Here is a 27,344-nt window from a genome sequence, read left to right as displayed (position 1 = left end):
TCAACATATAGGATTCATCTATAGTGGCATATTGGGTATTTCACATAAGCCGCGATAGGGGGATCATAGTCTTTGACACCAACAACACTGTCCCAAGTAACAAATTATTTAAATATAGGAATAAACAGAATAGGATAGAACTGAACTGCCAATGAAAAATAAGAATCAAGCTACACCATGAATCTGCTCAATGGTTGCCGAGGTCCAACCATAGCAACCACATTGGAGTTCAAATTTGTCTTAGGAGAAAGGCAAATCATTATGAGTTACAGCTTGTCTTAGAATATCATGGATGGACTGCAAAATACTAAAACTGAATCTGAAGGTTAAAGGAATTGTTCACCTTCCTTAACTGTTAGTATGATGTAGAAAGTGATATTCTGAGCTCTTCAGTTTGCAGATTCAGCAATCTGGTTTCTAGGGTCCAAATTCCCCTAGCAACCATGCACTAATATGAATAAGAGACTGCAATATGAAAAGGAGAGGCCTGAATAGAAAGATGAGTAATAAAAAGTAGGAATAACAATAAATGTGTAGCCTTACAGAGTATTTGTTTTATGAAGGGGTCAGTGACCCCCCATTTGAAAGCTGGAAAGAGTCAGAAGAAGGGAAATATTTAAAAAAACTATAAAAAAAAAAGGAAAACGATTAAGGCCAGTTGAAACGATGCTTAGAATTAGCCAGTATATAACATACTAAAATTTAACATAACTTGCCCTAACATAACTGTTTAACTTGCCCTTTCAGCCTCTCATCATGAAGAGAGTTAACGTATATGAGGTACAAAGTGTCAGCAGTCTGTACATGATCTTATTGTGAACTTGCACAATGTACAGTTGTTTCTACAATGTTTTTACAGCGTTTTGAAACCAGAGAAATGGAACGGGGAACGGGACGCGACGGGGGACGCAACAGGGAACGGAACGGGGACCAGCCAGGGAGCAATGTGCTGCTTTCATCACAAACTAAACCAACAAAGCCAAGAAAAGGTGAGGGGGGGGGGACATGTGAAAAAAAGGAGTGAGAGAAAGGGAAAGAAGTTTACACAGAAATGGGGCAGGGCCAAAGAGAAAAGGGGGAGGGCCAAAGAGAAAGAATGGGAGGACCACACAGAAAGTAGGCAAGGACCAAACACAAAGAAAGGGAGGGGCAAAGAGAAAAGGGGAGGGCCACACAGAAAGTAGGGGAAGACCAAAGAGAAAGAAGGGGGAACAGAAAGATGAACAGAGGAAATCCTACGGAAAAGAAAGGGAAGAGGAGAAAGTAAAAGATAGACACACAAAAATGGGGGGAACTGAAAGAAGTTGAGCGAAAAACTGAAATAAAGTGAGGGAAGAATAGAAAGAAGGCGAACAAAAAGTATGGAAGGGAAAAACCAGGACAGAAAGGCAAAGAGAAACCAGAAGGAATGGCCTCATTACTTTGAAAGCAGCTAGTAAGTTGCAGGTAAAACGTATTCGTCCCTTTTATAAAATGTATAATGAAACCATAGAATTCTTAATGAATCAGATGAAAATTGAGCATAGGACTGGCCAGATATGGGATGACTTTGACGTAGTTGTTCAGCTTAAATATATTGCAATATATGGACAAACAATTCCTGTTTTGTTTAAAGGGTAAGGCATTTTTCAGTAGCACAAAATGTCTCTGTCTTAAATATATTGATAATGGGTTGAGTGCAGAGGACTCTTGTATTTGTCTATATGTATTTTGTGGTCACAGCCTCATTGCACCCCCGCCTAATGGTTTTAAAAACTAGTGGTGAGCACAACTTTCCCTTGTTTGGAATGGCCTCATTACACCAACACCCCTTAATGGTTTCATAATTAGTGGTGAGCACAAGTTTCCCTTGTTTGTTATAGTTGTACAGGAGCAGTGACCAGCTCCATGTTGTAGCTCCCACCCTTCCCAGCTATAGTCAGGTGATCCCACTGGTGTCCAATAAAAGTGCAGCCAAGTTTGGGAGTTTTAACCTTGAACCTTGAAGTTGTACAATGAAGCAGTAGAATTCTTAAACGGGAACTATCAAGGAAATAAAAATGTAATATAAGCTTCATCAAACTGAAATAAGTTTTCTAAATACAATCAATTAAATATTTTGTACTGTTTCTGAAATAATCACGTTTATCTTCACTATTCCTCTCTTATATTCTCCATTCCGTCTTCATGCAGCAGTTGGGTGTCAGATATTCATTGACAGTTAGATCCAATATATCTTCTAGGGGGCTCCTTTTGCTCCTTATATTAAATTTTCATTTTCGCAATAAGTTCCCCTTTAATGGATCAGATTAAAAGTTGAGTGTAGGACTGGCCAGAGCAGGGATCACTTTGATGTAATATGTGTGTGTGTGTGTGTGTGTGTGTGTGTGTGTGTGTGTGTGTGTGTGTGTGTGTGTGTGTGTGTGTGTGTGTGTGTGTGTGTGTGTGTGTGTGTGTGTGTGTGTGTGTGTGTGTGTGTGTGTGTGTGTGTGTGTGTGTGTGTGTGTGTGTGTGTGTGTGTGTGTGTGTGTGTGTGTGTGTGTGTGTGTGTGTGTGTGTGTGTGTGTGTGTGTGTGTGTGTGTATAGATAGATAGATAGATATATAATGGGATGAGTGAGTAAACATTAGTGGTGAGCACAACTTAACAAAAAAGATGACAGAAAGCAACACTACAAAGAATTTCCAGTTGGATCCTATAGGTTTCCCGAAGATTTTCCATAGATTACTGGTATAACCCAATCATTGGCCTGGAGTCCAAACAAAAGGATCAGACCAATTTTGCCCAACGTGTTAAGTCAACTTGTGACCCCTCCAAAGGAATAGAACTTACCGCTAATGGCTAGCTCTTGCCTCCATGTGACTAGCTGGCAATTTCCATTGTTCATATTGCATCACAAGAAAACGGATATTTGCATACATACAGCTTGTTGATATATACAGTATATATTTATAGAATTACGGTGTCCTTACTTGTAGCTGATGTTAAATCCAGTCAGATTGTAGGCTGCGTCACTGAAAAAATGCAACAGCGCATATCCTGATGTGATGGCGACTTCTGGCACTGAATTATTGCTTTCCCGCTCAGGAACAATCAGCCCACTGACACGCAGAACAAGTGAAAAATAGAAAGTATTCACTTATTATTAGCGTGACACCAACTGCAAGGCCCCAAACATACACAGGTCACACTCTCTATAGCAGGGGTGTCCAAACTTTTGGCTCGCCGGGCCACATTGGAAAAATAAAAATTATCTGGGGCCACACATGAAATACATTTGTAAAAGTAAAGGAAATACACAGAAAAGAACTACAATACCAGTTGGATAACCAGATGGAGCTATACACTGGAATATGGGACACCTGGATATTAAATAGACTTATTATATTATTTTTACTAACTGGGCAATGGGCAGAGTCCCCCCTCCTCCTTTATCCTTTGCGACATGACGTTTCCTTGGGAACCAAGCGTTTCAAGCTGGGCCGCATTCATATGCATCTTGGGCCGCATGTGGCCCTTGGGCCGCAGTTTGGACACCCCTGCTCTATAGTATTATTTATATGTACTGTAAGGATAACCACTAACATACTGAATACCTATACTTGTATTGTCTTATATCAACCTGTACAGACTATGAGCAAACTTAGGGACTGTTCCTGCTGAATTGTGCTTAGTACAGGGAATACCTATACTGTCAGTTTTATGGGATCTCTCTGTACAGACTATGAGCAAATTTAGGGACTGTTCCTGCTGAATTGTGCTTAGTACAGGGAATACCTATGCTGCCATAGTTTTATGGGATCTCTCTGTACAGACTATGAACAAACTTAGGGGGCTGTTCCTGCTGAATTGTGCTTAGTACAGGGGAATACCTATGCTGTCATAGTTTTATGGTATATCTCTGTACAGACTATGAGCAAACTTAGGGGACTGTTCCTGCTGAATTGTGCTTAGTACAGGGAATACCTATGCTGTCATAGTTTTATGGGATCTCTCTGTACAGACTATGAGCAAACTTAGGGACTGTTCCTGCTGAATTGTGCTTAGTACAGGGAATACCTATGCTGCCATAGTTTTATGGGATCTCTCTGTACAGACTATGAGCAAACTTAGGGGACTGTTCCTGCTGAATTGTGCTTAGTACAGAGGAATACCTATGCTGCCATAGTTTTATGGGATCTCTCTGTACAGACTATGAGCAAACTTAGGGGACTGTTCCTGCTGAATTGTGCTTAGTACAGAGGAATACCTATGCTGCCATAGTTTTATGGTACAGAGAGAGCAGTACAGTAATGCAGAAATACTCTCAACCAAGTCAGGTTACCTCGCCCTGCCATCACCTTTCACTTATGAAGAGATTGAGAAACTTTACAAATATCCATTCTGTAACATACTAAGAGTTAACTGAAAGGTGACTAATCCCTTTAAGTTGAATAATTCTATAAAAAAAAAAGCTGCAATATAAATATCACAGGTATACAGTATACAGGGCATTTACTGTGGTTGCTAAAAACACAAAGACAAACCAACAACAGAGTCACCAAGAGACAGAGCAAGTCATGGGCACCAGTGAGTAAAGTGGATCTGCCATTTCCCTTTTATTAAGGACTAAAACCTCCAGAAACTGTTGCCAGACTTCAAAGAATAAAGGACAAGAATTAGGCAACTAATGAAATGCTCATTGGCAGCATAAACCCAGCGCTGAGCAATCCCCTGGCAAGTGGCATAGTAGTAGTAGATGTATGGGACCTGTTATCCAGAATGCTCTGGACCTGGGGTTTTCTTTGGCGCTTCAAAATAATATAAACATGAAATAAAGCCAATAGGCTGGTTTTGCTTCCAATAAGGATTAATTATATCTTAGTTGGGATCAAGTACAAGCGACTGTTGTATTATTACACAGAAAAAGGAAATCATTTTTCAAAATTTGGATAATTTGAATAAAATGGAGTCTGTGGGAGATGGCCGTCCCGTAATTTAAAGCTTTCTGGATAACGGGTTTCTGGATAATGGATCCCATACCTGCTAGGAGTCCAGCAATCTGGTCAGTGTAGCTTCAATAGGACTAAAGGGGAAGCGTTCCTGAACTGAAGCTGCATGAAGGACAAACCACACTAGCTTACCTAAAAGCCGCCACTAGGGGTGCGTATATGGAATCCCCATCAAAGACATAAAGGTGGTCCCAGCTGCATTCCGTAGCAAAGTGATTGAAGCGGAGTCGAAGCACCGTATTCGCACTGGAAGGGAATGCACAAGAGATATTTTAAAACAGATTAAGAAAATCCTTTGCAAGCTAAATATGATTCAACATGATCATGATGGACTACCGAATGTATTTCTGGAATCTCTGCCGTAAAGCAAGGCAGGACTGCTGCGTCTCTCCCATAAACATGTATAAAAGAGAAATACCGCAGCTTAGAGATAACTCTGTGGGGGTTTGTGCTGTTCTGGGAATGAAGAGTCTTTGTGAACATTAACTTTCCGTATGAGGTTTTATTATTTGTGTTTTTTTTTAGTTATTTAGCTTTTTATTCAGTGGCTCTCCTGTTTGCAATTTCAGCAGTTTGGTTGCTAAGGTCCAAATTACCCTAGCAACCATGCATTTATTTGAATAAGAGAGACTGGAATATGAATGGGATTGGGCCTGAATAGAATGAGGAGTAATAAAAAGTGACAAAAACAATACATTTGTAGCCTTACACAGCATTAGAGACCCCCATTTTAAAGATGGAAAGAGTCAGAAGAAAAAAGGCAAATCATTGAAAAAAACTGTACAAAATAAAATAATGAAGACCAATTGAAAAATTGCTTAGAATATTATAACATACTAAAGGGTAACTTAAAGGTGAACCACCCCTTTAATGCTTTATTCACAGCAGGAAAACTGTCCGGGTCATATTTATTTTGCTCTTCTGAACCCAGGGCAATGGCAAGTCCATCAGCTCTTCTGAGCCCAGGGCAATGGCAAGTCCATCAGCTCTTCTGAGCCCAGGGCTATGCCAAGTCCATCAGCTCTTCTGAACCCAGGGCAATGCCAAGTCCATCAGCTCTTCTGAGCCCAGGGCTATGCCAAGTCCATCAGCTCTTCTGAACCCAGGGCAATGTCAAATCCATCAGCTCTTCTGAACCCAGGGCAATGTCAAATCCATCAGCTCTTCTGAACCCAGGGCAATGGCAAGTCCATCAGCTCTTCTGAACCCAGGGCAATGTCAAATAAATCAGCTCTTCTGAACCCAGGGCAATGGCAAGTCCATCAGCTCTTCTGCACCCAGGGCTATGCCAAGTCCATCAGCTCTTCTGAACCCAGGGCAATGCCATATCCATCAGCTCTTCTTAACTCAGGGCAATGCCATATCCATCAGCTCTTCTGAACCCAGGGCAATGCCAAGTCCATCAGCTCTTCTGTGCTGTGGGCAGTGTCAAGTCTACCTGCTCTTCCACAGCTGAGCACGGCCAAGTCCATCTCCTTTTATTCCAGGTCACAGCTAAGTCTATGGGCTGCCTTACTAGGAAATGGCCAGGCCTATCTGCTGCCATATCAGGGCACGGGCAAGCCTATCTGATGGCAATCCAGGGCATAGAAGATTAATAGAGACCATCAAGTCTATATCATGAGAGCAATCAGTCTGGGCTCTAAGTGAGCTGAAAATAGCTGGTTGTTCATCCGGCTATAAATGTTTGATGAATTGCTATTAATCATAAGGAAGTTGTACCGGGCCGTTTCCTTTCTGTGCTGCTCTAACAGGGAGATGATTTCCTTCCACTGAAATAAAGACCCGGTGACCCCTAACAAACCCCTTCTGAGACGGCCTTATCCCCTGTGCATTCCCAAGCCCCCCGGGTGCACAACAAGAGCAGAGTGTGGCCCAATGCAATATAATAACCTGTGGGAGACCAGACTATTTACATAACATTAAAAAGCAAGGCTATTAAACCCCAGGCTTGATAAAGAGGTTACTGACAACATTATCCCTTATTATACACACTACCCCATATTATACACACTACCCCCATATTATACACACTACCCCATATTATACACACTACCCCCATATTATACACACTACCCCATATTATACACACTACGCCATATTATACACACTACCCCCATATTATACACACTACCCCCATATTATACACACTACCCCCATATTATACACACTACGCCATATTATACACACTACGCCATATTATACACACTACCCCCATATTATACACACTACGCCATATTATACACACTACCCCCATATTATACACACTACCCCATATTATACACACTACCCCCATATTATACACACTACCCCATATTATACACACTACCCCATATTATACACACTACCCCCATATTATACACACTACCCCCATATTATACACACTACCCCCATATTATACACACTACCCCATATTATACACACTACCCCATAGTTACAGGCTTTTCCACCCCAATACCTTTTTTCAGCCAGACATCGATTGGACCGGTTGATCAGCAAGCAGGTCCGGACTGAGATTTAATCAGCCCTTGTATGGCCCGATATATTCTACCCACTATGCCAAATCTTTGGGGAGCAGTGCACCCTCCTAAGAAAAGGACCCCATGACAGTGACCTCGGATGAGATGCCCCAAAAGGAAACTCCAATCAAGGATTAAGGGATCATTAGCACTGGCACATTAAATAAAAAAAGATTTGATTTTCAGATCTGGTTCAATGAAATGCAGAACTTTTCCTAAAATTTCTCTCTAAAGTTTGTGTTTTTTTTCCTTCCACTGGTTAATATTCAATTCTGGTCATGGTCTATAGTGATGTGATGGGGCACCAAAACCTGCAGGTCAGGAGGGTTCGGGTTGGTGGAGGCTCCAGTTAACTGTACCGCAATGAGTACAGCCTTTAGCGCCTCCTCTGCAGTTTATATTGTTTATATAGATCGGTTATATATTTTATATAGTTCTTTTTACACCCCCTTGGTGACATCAATGGCAAACTCCACCCCTATGACGTCACATGGAGTCCTACATCAGGTCATGTACCTGCAGAATACCCACAAGGTGGTCAGGTTTTGGGCAGAAATATCCTATTACCTAATTCTATGGGTAGTCCATGGGTAACCTGTCTGGGTACCCGGCTATGTTGCAGGACTGGCCCCACCTGCCCGCCTCGAGTTTCTGGCAAAAATCCTTGCCCTACAAACGGAATAAACACTGGTGTGACATCACTTCTGGTTTTTGCAGCCCAGGTCAGAGGGTAAGCTATTTGCTCACTTGGGTCGGTAGCGGGCCTGGGTAGCTGAGCATAGTGGGTTGGGGGTCGCGAGTCGGCTTGCAGTTCAGTGGGTCTTGGTCGGGCACGGGTCTGCCCAATTGGACCAGTGCAATACCCTAACATGGGGCTTTGGGTCCAGATAAATGTAGAAATTCAGTGATAAGGTCAGAATGTGACCACAAACTTTCAGGAACAAATATAGAAAAAAAAGACCAGGGACCTAAGGGGCTACAATATGTCAACAACAAATTTCAATATTGTTATTTGACTAGATGGTAAGACAGACGATGGTCGGGCAGTAGGGAAAAAAATGGTCAAACTGTCCAATCAAATGTCTTCACCTAAAGCTCCAAAGGCCAAAGACCCATGTAGACCTGAAGACTATGAGCTACACACAGCCAGATGGAAGTCCTCAACATACAGGATTATGTGCCCTTTCAAATCTTTGACTGAACCTCAAAAATCTGCTGGTAAGCTCTATGTGATGGACTGTGTAAATCTACCTTTAACCCCTAAGTACAAGATAGGAGTAACTGACGAATGAAATTGAAAGTAGATCGGGGGTGTAGGAAGGAAAAGTGTAGGAAGGAAAAGTGTGCGACTGTACCCCCATGAAATGAATCACTTACCTCCCCTGGATGAGCCACGTGCACTTTGTTTTATATTTATAATTACCGGGTCCGTCTGTAACAAACCCACTTGGCCCAGTTAACCTGTAACACAGAATAAGAACAAATCGATCACATGTTTTAGTTCCCCTTTCTTTACCCAACATTCTATTAGTCAGTGTTACAATATAGGACTGATCATATAACATTGATTTATATTAGGGAACCAATATATTGTAGTAATGCCATGCTCTGGGTGGCAAATAAATCTCAAGGTGGCACTACCCCAACTAAACACATGCAACACACACAATACAAACACAACTATCGACTCCACGAGCAAGTTGACTGACAAACACACTAGGGAACATTATACTGGCTCACACAATGGGCACATTCACTGGCTAATTGACTTAGGTCACACGGGTCATGGGACTATGTGGTACTATGAAGCGGCACAGTAGCGTGTATATACTATATCCAACAGGGCACCCGTGTTTTGGGACTCAGCTTATAGCTCATAACATGTCTGGTTTATGAGTTGCTGGGGATCAGTGACCCCCAACACAACAACTGAGAAAGAAGCAGAATAGGAGGCAGAATAGGAAGGTCAATCATTCAAAATCGATAGGAAATATATAGATATGAAATATATAGAAGAGCAACAGAAAAGTTGCTGAAAACAGGTCCTTCTATAACGTGCTAAAAAGTTAAAGGTGAATTTCCCCTTTAACATTTTAGCAACTGCAGGCAGAATTTTGTTTGCTTTTTGGTAGACTTGTGTAGTTGAGCAGAATAGTATTTACTGCTTCTAGAGCAGCACTTTAACGAATTTTAGCCCCATTCATACTTTTAAAATCTAGCAAGGAAGCGGGGGGATCACAATGAGATTACTAAAAGAGTGGACTACTGAAAAGGAATTGAGTGTATAGAGGTGGGAGAGGGTGCAACCAGGCCTGAGGACTGAGACTGCAGATGGAGGAGACCTCAGGGGAGGAGCTGTGAATAAATTGATTTGGGCTGGGGTGGAGACAAGCCTGAGGACAGAGATTGCAGATGGAGGGGACCTCAGGGGAGGAGCTGTGAATATATGGAGCTTGGAGGGGTGGAACCAGGCCTGAGCATGGAGATTGCAAAAGGAGCTGAACTCAAGGAAGGAGCTATAAGGAGGTGTTGAGGACACAGAGGTATGAACGAAATGAGCTGTAAGCACAAAGATCTAGTAGACAGCAGATTGTGTGGAGTTGAACAGAGAAGAGTGAGGGAGATATGCAAGGGGGTCTATAGACTAGATCAGTAAATAAGTGGTTAGAATCTTGGGGAAGATTCTGTCACCTCCCAGGTCCTGCAAAATTAAAGCTCAACACCAAAACACAGCAATGGCAGTCCATGGCCTCCTTACATCTGATATTATAGGAGATTCCTCTTGTAGAAAATACAGCCTCATTACATCTGATACTATAGGAGATTCCTCTTGTAGAAAATACAGCCTCATTACATCTGATACTATAGATAGGCAATTCCTCTTGCATAAGATACATCCTCCTTACATCTGATAATATAGGAGATTGTTCTTGTAGAAGACATAGCCTCCTTACATCTGATACTATAAGATTCCTCTTGCAGAAGATACATCTTCCTTACATCTGATGCTATTGTAGATTCCCCTTGTAGAACATACAGCCTCCTTATATCTGATACTATACCTTTCTTATAACGGATATCACTGAAGATTCCCTTTGGGTAAGATACAGCATCCAGGCATCTCAGCTTCTGGTTTCTTTATACTCCCAGGTACACAAATATCACAGTAGATTACTTTTTGTTGACCTTCACAACTGCCTGTTATTATATTACTTTGTTAGCTCATCTTTGCTTATACGCAGCCCTTCCTGACCAATATATTTATTTGCCTTTCTCCGCACTATTCCAGTTCCAAATCTGCTTATAACAATAACCAAACCTTGATTTTATATTTTCCCACAATTTACACCATTTTATTAAGGTCCCAAGTACCCAGCATTTATATTTTCCAGCAATTTACAACACGTTTTCCCTGGTCTAGAAATGGATAAAAATGTCAAAGGTTTTACAGGTGCTGCTCTATTGTCGTCAACTGGAAATGACATCAGAATGATGGCAATACTTCCCCTTTAATTAAAAAGATATACAAATTAAGGGGATGTAAACTATCTTTGCTCTGGAGTCCACATTCCTGTGCATTCCAGGGCTTGGATTTATTTATCAAGCCGCCTGGCAATTATTTACACACCCACATTTTTTCTTCGTCTTTCTGAAAGAAAACTCGTTGCACTTAGAGGTTATTACTAGACATAAGAGCGTGCGATACACGAGGAGCCAACAAGCAGTACCACTCGCAAGGTCATCTTTAATCTGATTGGAGGGAATCAGCCCAAAAAAGCAGAGTCCTTGGACTCTCCACTCAAGACTGGTCCTATAATAATAATGCCAAGTATTTGGGAGCAGTTTGCTCCATCCCTGATCGAGATACAATACAAGAGAATATGGTTTGTAGCCATTTAGGGGCTCACAGGAACCATGATCTGCACAGATTAGTCACACGATGTAGGAACAAGGGAATTGTATAGATACAAACATGCTCAGTCTGACTATAGAACAATGATATTTATTGAAAGCCCTACAATAGGGTTAAGGGCTGCGGCTATTTAATTCCTACATACACTGCTTAAACCCTGTAGATCAGTATTATAATAATATATCAGAGAGGAACTCGTCTAGCATATTAAATCACTCATTTGTTCCCAAAAAGTAATTAATTTGTAGGTGCAAGCCAATAGGGGGCAGTTTTGCTGTGTCTCTAGGCTAGAGTCCTGCAGTGAGTTGGACACCGGCGAGTTAAACTCAACAAAGCGAGTAACCTATGGGTAGGACTTTGGGGCGCTGGTATAGATGTAAGTTGGCGGGTATGTGGGTGTGCGGGTCTTATCTTTGTCAAGTTTTAATCCTTTATGCATTTTTTGCACTGAATCTACTATTTTAGGATTCAGCTGAACCCCCGAAATATGCGGCCGAATACTGAACCGAATCCGAACCGGAAATGAGGGGGATAAAGAACCATATGTAAAGTGTGCAATTTAACTTTTTGAATTCCTTGTTTGTGTGATAAGTCGCTTAATTATTTTGTATTCGGTTCGGCCAGGCACTTGGATTCAGCGGAATCCAAATCCTGCAGAAAAAGCCTGGATTTGGTGCATCCCTAATTTTTTTTTTTAAAAAAAAATTCTATCCCACCCACTTTTGGTGATGTCTTATGGTTTACAGCAAAAGAGTGCAGTTGCAGGTTGGGTAGTGGGTAAAAATCCGGGTAACAGGTCTGGGTTTCAAAAGCTGGTACCACCCAGGACTCTACTCTAGGATATTTAAAACTATCAAATTTCACACATGAAATGCCTGAAACTCCCTGTGAAGCTTTATAGGGCTAAACCAACCTGTAGCCTGGTGGAGCATTAGAAGCTTTATGGGGCTAGACTAGCCTGTAGCCATGTAGCCATCAAGTGACTATAAGGAAAAGTCTGCACACCTATCAGCTCATTCAACCATAGTGGAGAAACTGTGGAGTGCACCAGGTCAAAGTTTATTGCAAAAGGAAAGAACCTCCATTATTAGCAAACCCAACTTCTCATATACCCCTTCTAAGGGTACTGGCACATGGAGACATGTCTGTGGAAACAAATCTTTCAAAAATGCCTCCCCCTTGCCTAACCTTTGGATTGCTGCAAGAAAACACAACACTTATGGTGATCTGGGTTAATCCCGATAAAATGCAAAAGGCAGCAATCAAAGGCAGTAGTCCACAAGGAGATTAGTTGCCCCTCTGTAAATCTCCTCTTCTGCAGGTGACGTCTCCAAATGCTTTCCCACCAATAATAAAGTGAATCGCTGATGGTAAAACCCATGCGTTGCTTTGTCTTCCAAAGCCACCCGAAGTTGCCTCAATGGGTACCTTCAGTCAACAGTGAGGAACGTTGCCCTAAACTGGTTTGCTGTGGGCAATCCAAAAGGTTAGACAATGGGAAGGCATTTGCAGGAGATTGTAGTACAGATTTAACCATGGACGACAGAATTCCCCAGGCACTAGTACCCTTAGAGCGGGATAGAAGTTGGGTGTCCAATAATTGGGTTTCCTTCCTCTTGCAATAACCTGTAGCCTTTTATTTCATTTGTACCTTCACAAAGCTAGACCAACCTGTGGTCAAATCTGAGCATTAGAAAGTCTAAAGGGTGAGACCAACCTGCACCTACTTCTAACATTAAAACCTTCTAAGGGCTACACATGGGACTAGAACAACCAAAGTCCTGAAGCATTATAACCTTCATGGGGCTACATCATACTGTATCCAGTTGGAGCATTAAAATACTTAAAGGCCCACCAGAAGTTGTAGCCAACCTAAGCATTAAAAACTTCATGTGACTAGACTAACTTATAACCAATCAGTGCTTACGTACCTTCATATGGCACCACTAGACCAACCTGCAAATCTGAACTTCAGACCCTCTACAGGGTTACACCAAACTGTATACAGTTAGAGTATTAAAACAATCATAGGGCCACAACTATATGTAGCTAAATGGGGCATTAGGAAATGAAACACATTGGACTAGCCTAAGCAGTGAAAGCATTAGAACCAACATAGGTCTAGACCAGGGGCCCCCAACCTTTTTTACTCATGAGTCACATACAAATATAAAATGAGTTGGGAAGCAACACAAGCATTAAAAAAGTTCCTGGGGTGCCAAATAAGGACTGTGATTGGCTGTTTGGTAGCCCTTATGTGAACTGGCAGCCTACAGGCTTGGCAGTACACCTGGTTTTTATGCAACCAAAACCTGCTTCCAAGCCAGGAATTCTAAAATAAGAAGCTGATTTGAGGCCACTGGGAGCAACATGCAAGGGGTTGGGGGGGAGCAGCATGTTGCTTGCAAGTCTCTGGTTGGGGATCACTGGGCTAGACTAACCTACAGCCAAGCATGGCTTTAGTACCTTCAAAGGACACAGTTAGGCCAAACTGTGGCCAAATCTGACGACCAGAATTAATACACGATTAAAACCAAATTGTATCCAGTTGGAACCTTAATAGGGCCACAAAACCCTTAATAACACCCTTAATAAGACTAATCAAACCTGTGGCCAACTGGAGCATAAGAACTTTCATGAGACTACTGGAACATTAGAGGCTTAATGACACTAGACTAATGTGTAGTCAGCTGGAGCATTATAGGCTTAATGAGACTAGACCAATGTGTAGCCAATTGGAGCATTAGAAACCTCATGAAACGAGACCAATGTGTAGCCAACTGGACCATTAGAGGCTTAATGAGACTAGACCAAAGTGTAGCCAATTGGAGCATTAGAACCCATAAGATCCCCGTACACAGGGCGATATAAGCTGCAGAGAGATTAAGTTGTCAGCTTATTGGACAGTGTATGGGGCCCTCTAACAGGCTTCTCCAATAGATATCCGACTGAAAGTCAGCCAGATGTCCCTTTGGATGGAGGACCACATCAGTTGGTTGAATCGGTCCTCGATCTGATCACCCGTAGTCTCCTTGTTGTGATCCAATCATTTGGCGACCTCGCCAAACAAGCGAATCTCTGTATGTATGTCCAGCTTTATAGATCTAGACCAAACTTAGTACAATAAGACAATTCAAAGGTCACCAGCAAATCCCTTTAAAAAAAACAGCAACAAAGCGCGAGTATCTTTATATGCATCACTGTTTATACAGTACATCTAACAAGTTACTCATAGCAGTTTCCTTATTCTTCTTGTGGTTCAGATTGAGCATCGCTCCCATTAATGGTTACTTAGTAACCCCACAAGGAATAAAATCACTAAATATATATATATACCAAACAAACAATAATTAACCTCTCCCAGTACCAGCCAACAGCAGTGGAGGTAAGCGTTTTGTCTAAAGGTTTGACATACGTCCCCTCCGCACTGGCGCATAACTTTAATGCTATTGTGGACAATTACAAGTTTACACGTAACTTGAGACTTAAGGAACACTTTAAACATAGTGGTGATAATATGGCGGGTAACAGAGATGGAATCATGACCCACAAAGCCAAGAGTGAATTTGACCCTATTACTACCAACATATCGCTGCGGACCTTTACACGCATGATTGATGCGGCTGTATCTGATTTCCCACAACAACTACACCTGAGGGGTAATTTACCCAAGGAAGAGCGCGTGGCGCTAAAGGCATTATGTGATAATAAAAATATCATTATCAAGCCTGCTGATAAAGGTGGGGCAGTGGTTATCTTAGACTACGTGTATTACAGGTCAGAATTGTTGACACAGTTATCTAACAGTAATGGTTACCGTAAATTGAGCTTTGACCCTACTTCTAAATTTCAGCTACGCCTCAAAAATCTGTTGGATGTTGCATGCACACATGGCTGGATTACGGACACTCAACGAGAAGGACTGTACGTCAAACATCCGGTAAGACCAGTTATTTACTCCTTACCGAAAATACATAAGTCCTTGATAAATCCCCCTGGAAGGCCCATTATATCAGCTAGAGGGTCACTAACGGAAAATATAGCCAAATATGTGGACATGCTACTACAGCCCCTCATTAGGGAACTGGGATCCTTCCTATTAGATACCACAGATTTCCTAAAGATGATTAGGAGCATAAACACGGGCAATATGAATTTTTTGTTCGTGACCATGGATGTTCAGAGTTTATACACCTGCATTCCTCATGAGGCAGGCATCCAGGCTGTGAGGGAGTTCATGAGCTCTAATCAAACCTACATTGGCCCACCGTCGGAATTTTTGATTTCCCTTTTGGAATTTATACTGTACAATAATTACTTTAAATTTGAGACTGATTTTTTTCTACAACTGACTGGGACCGCGATGGGTTCAAATGTAGCGCCAACATATGCCAATATTTTTATGCATACATATGAAACCCAGAATATATACGGGCATGCTCTTTTTCGCAAATATGGTGGCTATTTTAGACGCTACATTGACGAACTGTTTTTCCTGTGGTATGGCACAAAGGAAGAATTGAATGTATTCGTCAATGATCTCAATAGTTTACCTTCACCCATCAGGTTTACAGCTCATTCCGATGCATGTAGTATTCAGTTCCTGGATGTAACTGTATATAAGGATGAGGAACGACAGCGGTTACACACTAAGATTTACCAAAAACCTACCGATAGGAACTCTTTATTACACTATTCAAGCAGTCACCCACGACATTTATTAAATTCCTTACCCAGGTCGCAGATGATGCGGGTGGTAAGAATCACCAGTAATGTAGAGGAGAGGGTGTTGGCCCTGGAAAATATGGCCAGTAGATTCTTGGAAAGGGGATATCCAAGTAAATCCAAGTAAATTAATCAAGGATACGAAGGAATGGGCGGGTACACTCGATCGGGAGGAGATCTTGAGAGGTCCCCCAAGGAAGGTCGGGGATAGATCAAATGACATTTATTATATGACAACGTTCGATGCCCGTACTCCTTTAATAAAAAGATCAATTTTACAGCATTGGCCGATTGTGAAATCAGACCATGATCTGACAGCGCTTAACCGTAAGAAAGTACGTTTTGGACACAGGCGAAACAGAAATCTGAAGGAACTTCTCTCCCCTACCGACCCGGTAAGCAAATATGAAACACCCATACGATTGAATAAATTGGGCATATTCAAATGTGGCAACTGCACAATGTGTAATTCTCTAATTGTAGGTGATAGATTCTTCCATCCACATACTGGTAAATCATATTCCATCAAACAGAGGCTCACATGTACATCTCAGAACGTAGTATACATTATAAAATGTCCTTGCGGGCTTTTATACTGTGGTAAAACCTGTAGACAGCTACGGGAACGTATCAGCATGCACCGTTCAACCATTAGAGCAGCGCTTGATCCAAAACCAAGAAAGGAAACCAAACAGGATATCTCAAAGCAACCTGTGGCCCAACATTGGTTGTCGGCTAAACACCCGGCATCTGCCTTCAAGTGCATGCCAATTGACTGCATACAGGATTCAATAAGAGGCGGTAACACTGACCGCAGGCTGCTTCAGAGGGAAGCCTTCTGGACATACGAACTTAATTGTGTAGCTCCAAAGGGTCTTAATAGCTCTTTGACTTTGAATTGCTTTCTGTGAGATCATTTGCTGCTGGACACAAATTTTATGAATGTATTCCCAGCTTAGCATAAAAGTAAACATACATATATAGACGGCTTTGTACATACCTTGTTGTGTGACACATGTTGTAGATAACATATTAGAATTGGTTTAGCCTTAACTTCGTGTGTCCTATAGTAACAATGTTTAGGATATAATTCCATAGTTTTTTAACACCGGGGGGCCCTCTGAGTAACCAATAGAATATGTTATAATGTTACAATCTTAATACAGTGATGTATCAGTGTTATACTGAAATTTTTATGTATCTTTTATCACTTTGCATAATTTTTAACTCTAATATCTTCACTTTTTACGACATTTTTGTAAGAAATATTAATGAGCTATTATTCTTAGCACTCCATCACATTTTTAGCTTTATGCTTTTACATATATTTATATATATATGCACATAAATGACAATTTTATGATTGTTACAGCCCTTTAGCTTTGACTGAGGGATTTGCTACACCTGATGTTTTGTCACTTCCTGTTGATAGGTTTAATGGGATTGTGGGTATATAAACTGATTTGGATGTTTGACATGGTTGCCTTGAGAAAGGTCCCTGAGTGGACCGAAACGTCACGTCGGCTTTACATGTGATTTTCTAATACACTTGAATTATTCACGAAACATCTCGGTGTTGCTGGTCATTTGTCTTCGTATCTGATTTCTTTACCTTGCACCCGAGTCTGAGCATCAAGAGCGGAGTGCTGCCCACATGGACTTATATATATATATATATATATATATATCCAGCGTCTTCTCTTTTTCAACCATGGTTCAGTAGTGAGCCAGCTTATAAGCAAGTGGCAAATGGACTGAGACGGCACTAGCCAGCACGGGATTCAGGGTTAGAAAACTTAGAAGAGAAGTTCCCCTTCAGACAAAAATGCAGCAGAAGGAATCTGGAAAGTTGGTATGCAACCGGTTTCAGTTTTTGTTGCACATTCAATTCTCTTACCAACAAGCATTCCTGTTGGACTGTTGCCATCAAGCATTAGGTTGCTGAGAGGAGTGACCTGGACAGCAGAGAGAGATTTTGGGGCAGCATTCCATAGGCCTAGGAGCAGGGCATAACTAATGGACAAGCCTACAAAAGCATAGACATATACTGTTCCTTTAAGAAAGTGATTGTTAAAGTTTTCCAGTTCAAGACCCTCTTGAAGGTCCAACCTTTGGCCAGAGGGCCTCCTTGAAAGTGCAGCCTTCACTGGGCCCTGCTTGACTACCGACATTGGAAATTATTAGCGTCATAGTTCCAAGAACATCAAACAAAAAACATTTGCATCCTAAATATTCCTCGAAATGATCTTCTGTGTTGTCTTTTAGGTAAAACAAATGACCAGATTTCCCAATTCTCACCCTAAATGGCTTCAAGCTTAGTCTGATATCTAGGTCCCCAGTTTGAGAAGCACTGATGTAAAAGGATTCAACGTGTAAGAGTTATACAGTGATGAGCACTGCTGACTAGTGATGTGCGAGTCAGGGTTTTCCTGACCCGCACCCGACCCTAACCTGCCCTGCTGCAGGCCGCCCGTGCCCGCCCTCAGCCGCGCTTCCGGGGTCCTTTTATAGATCTGTGCCGCCCCGCCAATGACGTCACAAAAGGGGAGGGGCGAGCAGACGTGAGACTGTAGAACCGGAACCCGGAAGTCGGATGCCGGCATTTGATGGTGGCGGGCGGTGAGAGCAGGAGAAGAGCTCAACCCGCACCCGCCCGCCACTAACAAGGAGCAGTGCAAGGTCGAAACGACCCACCCGACCCACTGGTATCGATTCGGCCCGCACATCACTACTGCTGACTTATACACACCTCCCCCCTGGTACCTGATCAGAATATAATGGGGTTCGTTCCCCTAGAATGTAGCAGGTAAACAGGACACTCAGTGGGTACACCTAGCACTCAGGAGATGTTACTGGTATCTGATAAGGTAGATAAAGCAGATGTCCCAAGTACCTAACACTTTACCCAATAGCTCATAATCATAGTAAGCAGCAGCCTTAGCACAAATGGCAAGCTCCGGGCACAAAGCAAGTGAGCAGGATAAACCCAGCAGATGCTTCTGGTATAGATAAAAGATCTGTTAAGACATTATCCAGAAAGCTCTGCATTATGGGAAAGCCCTCACCTATAGACTCCATGTTAATCCAATATTTAAAAACTATTCCCTTTTTCTGTGTAATAATAAAACAGTCGCTTGTTCTTGATCCCAACTAAGATATAATTAATCCTTATTGGAGGCACACCAATCCTACTGGGTTTATTTAATGTTTAAGAAGATATAAAGTATGGAGATCCAAATTATAGAAAGACCCCTTATCTGGAAAACCTAAGCATTCTGGATAACAGGTCCCATACCTGTATATAACAAACACTGTTGGCATATGGAATAGAAGCAAGAGCAGCCAGCAGACAATGATACATATGAGAAAGTCCTGGTAGAGCAGATAGTTCTTGTGCCCAACAAATGCCACGGTTATCCTGCACATATATCTTCCTGATATTCAATTGAAGCTTCCAGTATTCTGTTAATACTCATATGCAGCTAATACTCATATACTCTTCGCCTACAGGACAGTAACACTGTTACTCAGGAGATGCCATACATACCAGACCACACTCTGTAAATTGATGTAGTAAAAAAAATATTTATCTAAGCAAAAAACATCACAGCAAAGGCTTATGCTTTTCATGCCTTAGGGGCATTTAGTCATAGGCTGAATGAACAATAGACCATGTAGTCATATTTAAATGAAAAGGGACCAATCACAAACAGGTATCCAACCGCCAATCCAAAGAGGCAGTGATTGGAAACAGACCAATCAGAAACATTTTTAGAAAGGCCAATCCAAAACATCTTTACCGATTAGGTACTAGGGATGCAACGAATCCACTATTTTGGCCGAACCCCCGAATCCTTTGTGAAAGATTCGGCCAAACACCGAACAGAATACTAATTCACATATGCAAATTAGGGGTGGGAAGGGGAAAAAATATTTTACTTCCTTTTGTGACAAAAAGTCACGGGATTTCCCTTCCCGTCCCTAATTTGCATATGCAAATTAGGATTCTGATTCGGTTCAGCCCGGCAGAAGGATCCGGCCGAATCCTGCTGAAAAAGGCCAAATCCTGAATCGAATTGGTGCATCCCTATTATGATAAACCATCAATTAACTTGTACATAGAATTTGAAGTACAAAATTTAAAAAAATAGAGATATTTTTGCAAAAAGATAGGGCAGTTAAATATCATAAATATGGTTTAAATAGGGTGACAACGTTCAAATATAAAGTGGCTGTCTAGTTTCCAAGAATATCCATGTTCTTCTTCGAAACTAGACAGCCAATCAGAAACATTCCTCATTCTTCTTAGAAACTAGATAGACAATCAGAAACATTCCATAATTAACTTAGAAACTAGACAGCCAATCGGAAACATTCCATATTCGTCTTGGAAACTAGACAGCCAATCAGAAACATTCCTCATTCTTCTTAGAAACTAGATAGCCAATCAGAAACATTCCATAATTAACTTAGAAACTAGACAGCCAATCGGAAACATTCCATATTCGTCTTGGAAACTAGACAGCCAATCAGAAACATTCCTCATTCTTCTTGGAAACGAGCCACTTGAAAATGAACTTGGAATATAATGTCTCATGCTTTGTCTAAATAAATAAATATTTACTTTATATTTTTAACTTAATATTTGAACGTTGTCACCCTGTTTAATCTATATTTATGCAAATTAAATGCCCTATCTTTTTGCAAAATATCTCTATTTTTTTAACTTTTGTACTTTATATTCTATGTATCAATTAATGGATGGTTGTACCTAATCTGTAACGATGTTTTGGATTGGCCTTTCTAAAAATGTTTCTGATTGGTCCGTTTCCAATCAGTGCCTCTTTGGATTGGCAGTTAGATACCTGTTGGTGATTGTTCCCTTTTCATTTAAATATGACTACTGTATAATGTCTAATGTCCATTCAGCCTATGACTAAGTGCCAATAAGGCATGAAATGCGTAAAGCTTTGCTGAGATGTTTTTTACTTAAATAATTACTTTTTTACTACATCAATTTATAGGAGTGTGGTCTGGTGAGCTGAAGGTCTGGGGCTTGAGCATCTGAACCCCCTTTCTTCCTGGATAAGTGAACCCCATCATCTACTGCACTCGACACTGAATGTCTCTTTTTATGAGCTTCTTGATATTGTAGGTACCATCACAGATTCCCATCAAAAGCCCTTGTTACACGTCTTTCTGATACACAATTGTCATTAAAAACACAACTGTCATTTAACACAACTCTACTGTACAACTAGCCCAGCACATGCCTCTACTGACTACTGCACAACTAGCCCAGCACATGCCCCTGACTACTGTACAACTAGCCCAGAACATGCCCCTACTGACTACTGTACAACTAGCCCAGCACATGCCTCTACTGACTACTGTACAACTAGCCCAGCACATGCCCCTACTGACTACTGTACAACTAGCCCAGCACATAGCTCTACTGACTACCGTACAACTAGCCCAGCACATACCCCTACTGACTACTGTACAACTAGCCCAGCACATGCCCCTACTGACTACTGTACAACTAGCCCAGCACATGCCCCTACTGACTACTGTACAACTAGCCCAGCACATGCCCCTACTGACTACTGTACAACTAGCCCAGCACATGCCCCTACTGACTACTGTACAACTAGCCCAGCACATGCCTCTACTGACTTCTGTACAACTAGCCCAGCACATGCCTATACTGACTACTGTACAACTAGCCCAGCACATGCCCCTACTGACTACTGTACAACTAGCCCAGCACATGCCTCTACTGACTACTGTACAACTAGCCCAGCACATGACTCTACTGACTACTGTACAACTAGCCCAGAACATGCCTCTACTGACTACTGTACAACTAGCCCAGCACATGCCTCTACTGACTACTGTACAACTAGCCCAGCACATGCCCCTACTGACTACTGTACAACTAGCCCAGCACATGCCCCTACTGACTACTGTACAACTAGGGGTACAAAGGGGTACTACCCCGAAACGTTGCTTCTCTGCAAATAAAGACACAAGGGATTTCCCTGTTTGAATTGCCGTGTGTGCCAGTGTATTTCTACTACTGTACAACTAGCCCAGCACATGCCCCTACTGACTACCGTACAACTAGCCCAGCACATGCCCCTACTGACTACTGTACAACTAGCCCAGCACATGCCCCTACTGACTACTGTACAACTAGCCCAGCACATGCCTCTACTGACTACTGTACAACTAGCCCAGCACATGCCTCTGACTACTGTACAACTAGCCCAGAACATGCCCCTACTGACTACTGTACAACTAGCCCAGAACATGCCCCTACTGACTACTGTACAACTAGCCCAGCACATGCCCCTACTGACTACTGTACAACTAGCCCAGCACATGCCCCTACTGACTACTGTACAACTAGCCCAGAACATGCCTCTACTGACTACTGTACAACTAGCCCAGCACATGCCCCTACTGACTACTGTACAACTAGCCCAGCACATGCCCCTACTGACTACTGTACAACTAGCCCAGAACATGCCTCTACTGACTACTGTACAACTAGCCCAGCACATGCCCCTACTGACTACTGTACAACTAGCCCAGAACATGCCTCTACTGACTACTGTACAACTAGCCCAGAACATGCCCCTACTGACTACTGTACAACTAGCCCAGCACATGCCCCTACTGACTACTGTACAACTAGCCCAGCACATGCCCCTACTGACTACTGTACAACTAGCCCAGAACATGCCCCTACTGACTACTGTACAACTAGCCCAGCACATGCCCCTACTGACTACTGTACAACTAGCCCAGAACATGCCTCTACTGACTACTGTACAACTAGCCCAGCACATGCCCCTACTGACTACTGTACAACTAGCCCAGAACATGCCTCTACTGACTACTGTACAACTAGCCCAGAACATGCCTCTACTGACTACTGTACAACTAGCCCAGAACATGCCCCTACTGACTACTGTACAACTAGCCCAGCACATGCCCCTACTGACTACTGTACAACTAGCCCAGCACATGCCCCTACTGACTACTGTACAACTAGCCCAGAACATGCCTCTACTGACTACTGTACAACTAGCCCAGCACATGCCCCTACTGACTACTGTACAACTAGCCCAGCACATGCCTCTACTGACTACTGTACAACTAGCCCAGCACATGCCTCTACTGACTACTGTACAACTAGCCCAGAACATGCCTCTACTGACTACTGTACAACTAGCCCAGAACATGCCTCTACTGACTACTGTACAACTAGCCCAGAACATGCCCCTACTGACTACTGTACAACTAGCCCAGCACATGCCCCTACTGACTACTGTACAACTAGCCCAGCACATGCCCCTACTGACTACTGTACAACTAGCCCAGCACATGCCCCTACTGACTACTGTACAACTAGCCCAGCACATGCCCCTACTGACTACTGTACAACTAGCCCAGAACATGCCTCTACTGACTACCGTACAACTAGCCCAGCACATGCCCCTACTGACTACTGTACAACTAGCCCAGAACATGCCTCTACTGACTACTGTACAACTAGCCCAGCACATGCCCCTACTGACTACTGTACAACTAGCCCAGCACATGCCCCTACTGACTACTGTACAACTAGCCCAGAACATGCCTCTACTGACTACTGTACAACTAGCCCAGCACATGCCCCTACTGACTACTGTACAACTAGCCCAGAACATGCCGGTATATATATATAAATGAATGTATCAGTGTCCCGGTTACTCACATGAAGCGGCCCCCGCAGTGCTGACACAAGTCTCCGGTCCAGCCCGGGTCACACACACACTGGCCGCTGCTGGGCTCACACTCTCCGCTCACACACGGCTTCTCGCACTCCTTCCCCGGTGTTACTGCTCCCGAGAGCCCAGCAATTATGATCAAAAGAAAGGCCGGCAGCAGCCTCCGCTCCCCTCCCCGGCTCTGTCCCGGCATCTCCGGCCTCAGGGTTCCCGGTGTAACGGTGAGAGAGGGGCCCAGACTGAGCTGTGGGAAGCGAGAGGGAGCCAGACTCTACGAGCAGCCACCGGGTGGGTGGGTTTAGCTGATTGGAGGCAGGCACGAGCTGGGGGCGGGGTTGTACGAGGTCAGCCGTGGAACGCACAGATGTCAGGGGGCATGTATTGCGTTCCAACAACGCCAGAGAGTACGGGTGGGCAGAGGGGTCAGTTGCACAACTGGAAAGTCTGTGGTCGTTGAACCAAGAATGCAAATACTATCCCTACTATACATTAGCAGCTTGTAGCCTCTTATTCTGCAGCCTCACAGGCTCATGTACATTATTTTGCCATATACAAATCCATTGTCCTCACTCTACATCAGCTTTTTATATTTATTGCCCCTCCCTTCTCAGTCTATTGCCCCTCCCACCCCCTGTCTCTTGCTCATTTACTCAAACTACCCCTTTCTGCAGCCCTTGTCCCTTGTTACCAGCTGTCTGCAGCTGCTACATCCCTGACTTGTAGATTGTAAGCTCTTTTGGCTAAGGCCTTCTTGATCTGATTTGTAGATTGCAAGCTTTTTTGGCTAAGGCCTTCTTGATCTGATTTGTAGATTGTAAGCTTTTTTTGAGCTAAGGCCTTCTTGATCTGATTTGTAGATTGCAAGCTCTTTTGGCTAATGCCCTCTTCATCTGATTTGTATATTGCAAGCTCTTTTGGTTAAGGCCCACTTCATCTGATCTGTAGATTGCAAGCTCTTTTGGCTAAGGCCCTCTTCATCTGATTTGTAGATTGTATAGATCGTAAGTTCTTTTGGCTAAGGCCCTCTTCATCTGATTTGTAGATTGCAAGCTCTTTTGGTGAAGGCCCTCTTGATCTGATTTGTAGATTGCAAGCTCTTTTGGCTAAGGCCCTCTTCATCTAATTTGTAGATTGTAATCTATTTTGGCTAAGGCCCTCTTCATCTGATTTGTAGATTGTAAGCTCTTTTGGCTAAACTAGTAGGTTTTGGTGCAATTTATTCAGCCAAGGAAACAGATACACTTGAAATATGTATCAGGGAGGCACTGAAGTAAACGTATCCAGGCTTATATCACATGCACAGGGACGTATATGTTTGCATCTTCCTTTACTGGAACTACAAAGAGGATTAAAGGAAAACTATACCCGTCAAACAATATAGGTCTCTATGAAAAGATTTTGCATAAAACAGCTCATATGTAATAATATATACTTTTTTAGTAGTATGTGCCATTGTGTAATCATAAATGGAAAACTGCCATTTTAAAAAATAAGGGCCGCCCCCTGGGATCGTAGGATTCACAGTGCACACGAACATACCAAACAAACCATACATGTTAGGTCACATGAGCCAATTAACAGACAGAGTTGTGTCTTTTGCTTTCACACTTCTTCCTGTTACAGTTAGAGCTGCAGTATTTCTGGTCAGGTGATCTCTTCCTGTTACAGTTAGAGCTGCAGTATTTCTGGTCAGGTGATCTCTTCCTGTTACAGTTAGAGCTGCAGTATTTCTGGTCAGGTGATCTCTTCCTGTTACAGTTAGAGCTGCAGTATTTCTGGTCAGGTGATCTCTTCCTGTTACAGTTAGAGCTGCAGTATTTCTGGTCAGGTGATCTCTTCCTGTTACAGTTAGAGCTGCAGTATTTCTGGTCAGGTGATCTCTTCCTGTTACAGTTAGAGCTGCAGTAATTCTGGTCAGGTGATCTCTTCCTGTTACAGTTAGAGCTGCAGTATTTCTGGTCAGCTGATCTCTTCCTGTTACAGTTAGAGCTGCAGTATTTCTGGTCAGGTGATCTCTTCCTGTTACAGTTAGAGCTGCAGTATTTCTGGTCAGGTGATCTCTTCCTGTTACAGTTAGAGCTGCAGTATTTCTGGTCAGGTGATCTCTTCCTGTTACAGATACTTGGTAAGATTCTTTAATATGCCACTTAATTTGATATAAACTGTTGCTTATGTATTCATTTTGGGGGTATAGTTTTCCTTTAATAATAGTAATTCAGTGCATTCCTACTTACAAAACACTTTCGGGAATGCTTTTTTGAGGACAATAGTGTGCTGGCAAAAAATAAATTATAAGTTGAATTAAAATTTAGATTTTTGTGTAATAAATATACATTTTCCGTTGATACCCTGCAATATGTATATATTAAATGCAGTATTCTATGATCTAGATTAAATATAGGGTTCCATTAATGATTCAAACCATGGAAAGAACAGCAGGCACTTACAGATCCCACAGACAGGAGTAGTTAAAGAAGTGCAGTCTTTAATATAGGCAAATAATGGCCATAAACAAAAGCCTTACTCATTTTGTGCACTTAGGCACTTAACCATAGGCTTAATTCCTAAACCTTTTTTGTATGTCCCTAATGTGTTTCTATTGGTTGTTCAAATCCTGTCTGTGACCAGCTATTCTCATTTCTGCTGTGATTGGCTTCTAATCTTGGCATTGTGTTTGGCTATTGTGTCTAAACTGTCAGTTTTTTCCCATGACTAGGAAGAAGCATGAAACGCTCCCCCATGCTTTACTTGTTTTATTTGTATTCTAAGATTGAGAAATTAAGTGCCTGGCTACTGCCTGCCTTTTTTTCACATGTCAAAAGTGGAGATTTACTGGAAAATTTTATTTTTTTAGTACATAAAGCACAGCAGTTTAAATAATATTGCAACTGTCTGATCAGTATAAAATGCTGTATATATTAAGGCAACATTCTTGTTGCTGGTGTAAGTTACCATAGCAACCAAGGTAGGTTAGAGAGAGTCAGTATTAAAATGTTAATGCTGAAAAAAAGACATAAACTGAAGATCAGTTATTAAAGGGGAACTGTCGAGAAAATAAAAGATTAATATAAGCTTCATCATACTTTATAAGAAGTTTTCTAAATAAAATCAATTAAATATTTTGTATCGTTCCTGAAATAATCAAGTTTATCTTCACTATTCCTCTCTCAGCATCTGTTTCTCTTCATTCTCTCTTCATGCAGCAGTTGGGTGTCAGATATTCACTGACAGTTAGATCCAATAATCTTATAGGGGGGGCTCCTTTTGCCTAGAAGATGTATTAGAGCTCACTCAATTAAAATCACCAGACATCATGTCTCTCTACATGCAGAATTTGTGCAAAAGGCAGTTATTTTGTTAGATTGTGTTTGTACTGGAATCAGTTATTTGAGTGAGCGCTAAAGCTGGCCATACACAGGGAGATCGGCTCATTTGGCGA

At 42.2% G+C, this 27,344-nt stretch overlaps 2 protein-coding genes across 3 annotated transcripts in view; both read right to left on the bottom strand.

The window, feature by feature from the left end:
- The window catches only part of atrn.S (attractin S homeolog), an 86,698-nt gene extending 62,468 nt beyond the window's left edge, over window positions 1-24,230 (bottom strand). For both annotated transcript variants that reach the window (XM_018242970.2, XM_041579356.1), the window contains exons 1-4: window positions 23,893-24,230; window positions 8,867-8,950; window positions 5,103-5,216; window positions 2,952-3,080 (exon numbers count right to left, since the gene is read on the bottom strand). In XM_018242970.2, the coding sequence (XP_018098459.1) occupies window positions 2,952-3,080; window positions 5,103-5,216; window positions 8,867-8,950; window positions 23,893-24,098 (533 nt within the window). In that variant the 5' untranslated portion in view covers window positions 24,099-24,230. The remainder of the gene's footprint in view (window positions 1-2,951; window positions 3,081-5,102; window positions 5,217-8,866; window positions 8,951-23,892) is intronic.
- LOC121399260 lies at window positions 20,155-23,842 on the bottom strand. Its single transcript, XM_041579357.1, has 2 exons — window positions 22,215-23,842; window positions 20,155-22,101 (listed from the first exon to the last, which is right to left on the bottom strand). The coding sequence occupies exons 1-2, from the start codon at window positions 23,807-23,809 to the stop codon at window positions 21,363-21,365; spliced, it is 2,334 nt and encodes a 777-aa protein (XP_041435291.1). The 5' UTR covers window positions 23,810-23,842; the 3' UTR covers window positions 20,155-21,362.
- Window positions 24,231-27,344: the final 3,114 nt, after the last annotated feature.

Source organism: Xenopus laevis, chromosome 1S (genome assembly GCF_017654675.1).
Source record: "Xenopus laevis strain J_2021 chromosome 1S, Xenopus_laevis_v10.1, whole genome shotgun sequence".
Taxonomy (NCBI): domain Eukaryota; kingdom Metazoa; phylum Chordata; class Amphibia; order Anura; family Pipidae; genus Xenopus; species Xenopus laevis.
Note: the sequence above shows the minus strand (reverse complement) of the source record. Positions and strands in the feature narration are given on the sequence as shown.

Coding starts and splice junctions, on each gene's coding strand:
- LOC121399260 (XM_041579357.1), bottom strand. CDS start 23,809: ATGTGCTGGGCTAGTTGTACAGTAGTCAGTAGAGGCATGTTCTGGGCT. Junction 22,102..22,214: donor AGGGGCATGTGCTGGGCTAG/TTGTACAGTAGT, acceptor TTGTACCCCTAG/TTGTACAGTAGTCAGTAGGG.